The 6,033-nt window shown below is 44.1% G+C and overlaps 1 protein-coding gene across 1 annotated transcript in view; it reads left to right on the forward strand.

Moving 5' to 3' along the window:
- ATP12A (ATPase H+/K+ transporting non-gastric alpha2 subunit) overlaps positions 1-5,516 on the forward strand; it is a 22,206-nt gene extending 16,690 nt beyond the window's left edge. Inside the window, exons 18-23 of the mRNA XM_057385917.1 lie at positions 87-210; positions 853-998; positions 1,641-1,774; positions 4,048-4,149; positions 4,742-4,833; positions 5,041-5,516. Coding sequence (XP_057241900.1) covers positions 87-210; positions 853-998; positions 1,641-1,774; positions 4,048-4,149; positions 4,742-4,833; positions 5,041-5,069 — 627 coding nt within the window. The 3' untranslated portion in view covers positions 5,070-5,516. The remainder of the gene's footprint in view (positions 1-86; positions 211-852; positions 999-1,640; positions 1,775-4,047; positions 4,150-4,741; positions 4,834-5,040) is intronic.
- Positions 5,517-6,033: the final 517 nt, after the last annotated feature.

Raw genomic sequence — 6,033 nt, forward strand, 5'->3', positions numbered from 1 at the left:
CACTTGGGGATGGAAAATCACCCACAAACCCCCCAAAATCAGGCAAATTCTCCCCTCCACCTCCTGATGGTTTGTCTCTGTTGCAGATCCCCTCGGTGGCTCTGGCCTATGAGAAAGCTGAGAGCGACATCATGAACAGGAGACCTCGGAACAAGAGGAAAGACCGGCTGGTGAACGAGCAGTTGGCCATCTATTCCTACCTGCAGATTGGTATGTGGGCCCCCAAATCCTGCCTGGGCTCAGCAAAAACACACAAATTGGTTCATTTCTTAAAAAAAAAAAACAAAACCTGAGCTGAAATTCAGCCCCTTCCTCTAACTCAACAGCTCGGTCTTGTCGTTCATTTTTCAGCAATAAAACTGGGTTTTAGCTACAGAGGGCAATAAATTTAGAGTGCCAAGAGCTCTCAAACCTTGTTTTATACATTCAGTGCTCCTCAATTTTGGGTTTTCCTCATCCCTGCACCTTTTTTTTTGGCAGCAATCATGCAGTTAGGAATCAAAACATCTCAATTTTGGGTTTTTCTCATCCCTGCCCCCTTGCTCTTGCAAGAATCAAGCAGTTAGGAACCAAAACTCCTCAATTGTGGGGTTTCCTCACCCCTGTCTCTTTGTTTTTGCAGGAATCACGTCCTCAATTTTGTGTTTTTCTCATTCCTGCCCCTTTGTTTTTCATGCAGTTAGGAATCAGAGCTCCTCAATTTTGGGTTTTCCTCATCCTTGGCCCTTTTTTTGCAGGAATCACATCCTCAATTTTGGGTTATCCTCATCCCTGTCCCTTTGTTTTTCATGCAGTTAGGAATCAAAGCTCCTCAATTTTGGGTTTTCCTCATTTCTGCCCCTTTTTTTACAGGAATCATGCAGTCTGTGGGGGCATTTGTCACCTATTTCACTGTCTATGCTGAGCAAGGGTTCCTCCCTCTCACGCTGCTGGGAGTGCGAGTGAACTGGGAGAGCAACGCCATCAACGACTTCGAGGATTCCTACGGACAGCAATGGGTAAGGCAGCCCTGAAAACTTCCTGCCTCATCTCTCACCCACCTGCTGCTTAAAAATTCCCTGCTSTCCACCAAAATAAAGGCATGGGCAATGCAAATGAGGTTTAAATGCGAATAGAATTAAGTTTTTGTCTGATGTTCCCTCAGGAGAGATTTTTTTGGAGCTTCCTGACACGCAGTTCTTTCATTCAGCCACTGTATTTTCATTCATTTTTCTGCAATTAATTTGCCACATTCTCACTTAGAGATACACTTTCCCCTCTGGACTTCGTGTTTAAAAATATCTGTGTAAATCACATCCCACTGAAATCAATCCCAAMCCTGCTAACGAGCAGCACCTCTGCAAGCCCTGAGCATCCTCCCCCTTCCCTCTGTTCGCTCCCTCCCCCTCATCCTGCAGAATCACAAGGCACAGGAGGAATTATCAAACCCATCCAAACAGCCCCAGCTCGTGCTGCAGCCTCGTGACTCAGGCACGGGGCTAAACCTGGCCCAAATCCCATAATTCTGCGCCTAAATMTGGAAAAACTCCCCATTCACACCTTGGGAACCGAAATCAAGCCTCCCACCGAGGTTTGCTGTCGCCTTTGGGAGGCGTGAGGGTTTGATTGAAGAACATTTTGGTGTTTTTTTGGCTTYCCAGACCAAATACCAGCGCACCTAYCTGCAGTGGACGGGCTACACGGCTTTCTTYGTCAGCATCACCATCCAGCAAGTGGCTGACCTGATCATCAGGAAAACGAGGAGAAATTCCATCTTCCGCCAGGGCCTCTTCAGGTGGGTTCTGTAGATGATCCCAGGATGGTTTGGGATGGAAGGAAACTTAAAAATGGGGGGAGAAAGAAACAAACAAACCCCAAACAAAAGCAAACAAACCCCCCAAAAAATACCAACCAGACAAATTCTGTAGAATCACAGAGCCCCAGGATGGTTTGGGATGGAAGGAACCTTTAAAAAATCAGGGAACAAACAAACAAACCCCAAACAAAACCAAACGAACCCCAAACAAAACCAAACGAATCCCAAACAAAACCAAACAAACCCCAAACCAAATATCAACCAGATTAATTCTGTAGAATTACAGAGCCCCAGGATGGTTTGGGATGAAAAGAACCTTAAAAATCAGAGAACAAACAAACAAAAAAAACCCAAACAAAACCAAACAAACCCCAAACAAAATACCAAGACAAATTGTGTAGAATCACAGAGCCCCTGGATCGTTTGGGTTGGAAGGGAATTTAAAAATCATCTCATTTCTCCTTCTGCCATGGCAGGGACACTTTCCATCATCCCAGGCTCCATCCAACCTGGCCTTGGGCACTTTCAGCTTCTCTGGGCACCCCATGCCAGGGCCTCCCTCACCTGGGAAGAATTTCCCTCAGAGGGAAGGATTTTTTCCTATCTAATCTAAACCCACAGTTAGCCTCCTGCTCCCTTCAGAAGCAGGTGAGCTCAGTGATTTGGCCCCTCTCACTTTCAGTCTTTGCACAAAGATTAAGTCTGGCCTTAAGCAATCACAAATCTCAGGCAAATATTTTATTACACCTTCCCTCAGCCCCTTTTCCACATCAGGATAGGGATTTTCTTTAAAAACATTGTGCTGGTCGCTCTGAAAACGCATTAGCTCAAAACGAACTCCCCATTCATGAAAATATTTACTGTGAAAAAAATGGGAGTTTCTCTCCTAGATTATTTTCTTCACTCTTTTATGAGCTTATCATGAGATAGCACGTTTGGAATTGTCAGAGATAACTTGAGGAGGGAGATAGAGGCCAGCCAAACTGCCCAGGACAGCGCTGACCGCCCTCTGCAAACCACCCTGTGCCCTCCAGGCCTTGGGGAGCTGCAAATATCAACAGGGAGAGAGAATATCAGTGGGAACAGAGAATATCAGCAGGGACAGAGGAGTTGGCACGCACTGCTGGTGTTTCTGATAGCGGAGCCATTTGTTTGCCATCCTTTATCTGCACCTGTGTGGGTTTCCTCCTTGCATTAACACCTGAGTCACGCTCTGAGCGTTCCCAGTGCAGCACCAGCCTTGAGTAACTGGGGCTGGGTGGTTCCTGCAGCTGGGTTTGGGCTGGGAATGCTGCCAGGAAAGGCAGGAGCACGTGGGACATGGGGCAGAGCTGCCCGGGTCAGCCCTGTGTGCAGAGTTCAGAAACACAGAATTACAGAAGCTCAGAACCCCAGAATCTCAGAATCTCAAAATACCAGAATTCCAGAATATCAGAATCACAGAACCTCAGAACCCCAGAATCTCAGAATCTCAAAATACCAGAATTCCAGAGACCCAGAACCACAGAATCTCAGAATCTCAAAATACCAGAATTCCAGAATATCAGAATCACAGAATCCCAGAATCCCAGAATTTCAGAATATCAGAATCTCAAAATCCCAGCATTCCAGAATATCAGAATCCCAGAATCTCAGAATCAGAACCTCATAATATCAGAATCCCAGAATCTCACAATCACCAGGGTTGGAAGAGACCTTCAGGRTCTCCCAGTCCAACCCATGCCCAACACCTCAACCAAACCRTGGCTCACCTGCAGCAGGGGGTGGCAGGAGGTTTCTGTTGATGCTTTATCAAGGCTCACCTGAAACAGAGGCCAGACAAAATTAAGAGAATAAAAGACAAATTTAATCCAGGCCTACTGGTACATTGAGGGCAGAGAAAACCTCCTCATGAGGCCCAAAATGGGCCCTGAGTTACGAGATCTTCCCCTTTTTTAAGTTCTGTCTCATTAACAAATTGGATCCCAATTCTCCAATTCCACCTTCAGGTGATGCTGTCACCCACTCCAACCTTGCTCCCCGCAATTCTCTGTTGTTTCCATATTTTGGGGCTCTGAGGCAGTGAGGTGTCCTTGGATTTAAGGCCCAGAGAGGAATTGTTTTGTCTGAAGATGTGAGAACAGCAGCTTTAGTGCTGTGCACTGGAGAAGTACAAGAATACAGATGCATGAAACTATAAAAACTAAAAATCCCAAGGCATCACTGCAGGTACAGAGGGGCTGAACTCCTCCTCCTCTCTTCTTTCCCTGCAGGAACAAAGTCATCTGGGTGGGGATATTCTCCCAGATAGGAATTGCTCTGATCCTCACCTACGGCCTGGGCCACGTCACAGCGCTGAATTTCACTCCTCTCAGGTGAGTTCTGCTGCCCTGAGCTCCCCCTGCCCTCCCCATGTGATTCTCACTCAGCTCCAGCACCACTCCAGGATCGATATTTAAAAACATTCATTAGATTCATCACTATCTTTTGGCCAAAAACCACATTATTGCCATTATTTCCACATTATTGCCATTATTTCCACAGTATTGCCATTATTTCCACAGTATTGCCATTATTTCCACATTATTGCCATTATTTCCACATTATTCCACAGCTCCTCCTAGATTTACTGCTGAGGATCCAAAAAACCTTCTTGTGCAAAACAAACATTTAAATATTTCTTCCAGCTTGCCCAATGTTTTGGTGAGAATAGACAGGATTAAATTTTAATTTTAAATAGATCACARCCAGCTGATTTATTGCTGTGATACCAACAGGCAACACTTTCTTCTGAATAGGACCTGAGATAAATTAATCCAGAATTGCTACTTAAGATTGGGAGGCTTTGCATGCACATCATCCATTTGARTGATTAATTAAGAGAAAGGGGGCAGATTTGTTTCAGTGACACTGAATAGTTTGAGTTGTTTTGAGATGATTCTGAATGAGAATCTGTCCCCACTCCAGGTTCCAGTACTGGTTTGTGGCTGTACCTTTTGCCATCCTGATCTGGGTCTATGATGAAATCCGGAAGCTGCTCATCAGGAGATACCCAGCAAGTGAGTCCTAATTCAATTCTCATTTATTCTAATCAAATTTACATTTAATGTTTTAATTAAATGTGTCTTTTCCTACCCTTTCACTCACACTTGAGCCACCACACACAGGTGACTGCTGAAAAATGATCCCCCAAGGATCGCTTTTCCTTTCTGAGGAAAAAATACCCAATTTTTAATATTTTTCTTGCCTCCCTTCTCCTCCTGCAGGTTGGTGGGACAAGAACATGTATTATTGAGACAGCCCTGAGCACAGGGAGCTCCTGCCCCAYCTGCCCCAGCCTCTGCTGCTTTCAAGTCCTGCCTGTGCAATATCAAACGTGGATTCACCCCGTGCTGGGGGGAAGAKATTTCATGAATTGAATGAAGAAACAAGGACTTTAGAGGCTGAGAAATTACCTCCCACTGTACTGTAATGCCTAGAAATCGAAATGTTACCTATTTTTGTAACAACTGCGATTTTCCCTCATTCAAAGATGAAGTTGGAGAGCACTCTGAAAGGAAAACAGAAAAAAAAACCAGGAATCTCACCCAATCCAAGGCATTAATTTGCACTGAAGGTGTTGTTTGCTGATTTTTGTTCGGGTAGAACTGAATTCCCAGTGAGTGCATACACAGATCTGTTTTACCTCMCCAAGGGTAGAATGCTGTATAGGAATAATTTGATAATAAAAGTTTTTTTTTCCAGAAAACTGTTCTTTGTCTCATTTTTTTAATAAAAATTAACAGATAATAAGCAAAAGAGGGTCACAGGGGAAAGAAGTGCACCCCTGCTTTTTTTTAACCCCATTAACAGACCAAACACTTGATCCATTCCAATCAAGGTATCTTGAAAATCGAGGCAAAACCTGACTTTAACACTCTGAGATTCCAAATTCCATGCTCACTTCCCAAAGGTGACAATCTCCAAGACAAAATAGATATTGGAGGCATTAATTTTGGGATTAATTAGGTATTTAGGATTAATTAGGTTCAGGTAAAGCTCGATTTGAAACCGGATCTTGAATGTTTACCACTTTGACCTGTAGGTCCCAATTCTTGTTAGGCCAGAAGCTTTCACAAATTGAAAGCAAAAAAAAAATTATATTTAATGTTGATACTTCATTCTTAAATACAAATTTTAGAGAAGAAACAGATCTCCTGGTGCAGCAAACATCGACAGGGATTAAGGAGGAGAGAGAAACCGAGGGACGGGAAAGAGGA

Source organism: Malurus melanocephalus, unplaced genomic scaffold, assembly GCF_030028575.1.
Source record: "Malurus melanocephalus ecotype Western Australia unplaced genomic scaffold, MMel_1.1 scaffold_887, whole genome shotgun sequence".
NCBI lineage: Eukaryota > Metazoa > Chordata > Aves > Passeriformes > Maluridae > Malurus > Malurus melanocephalus.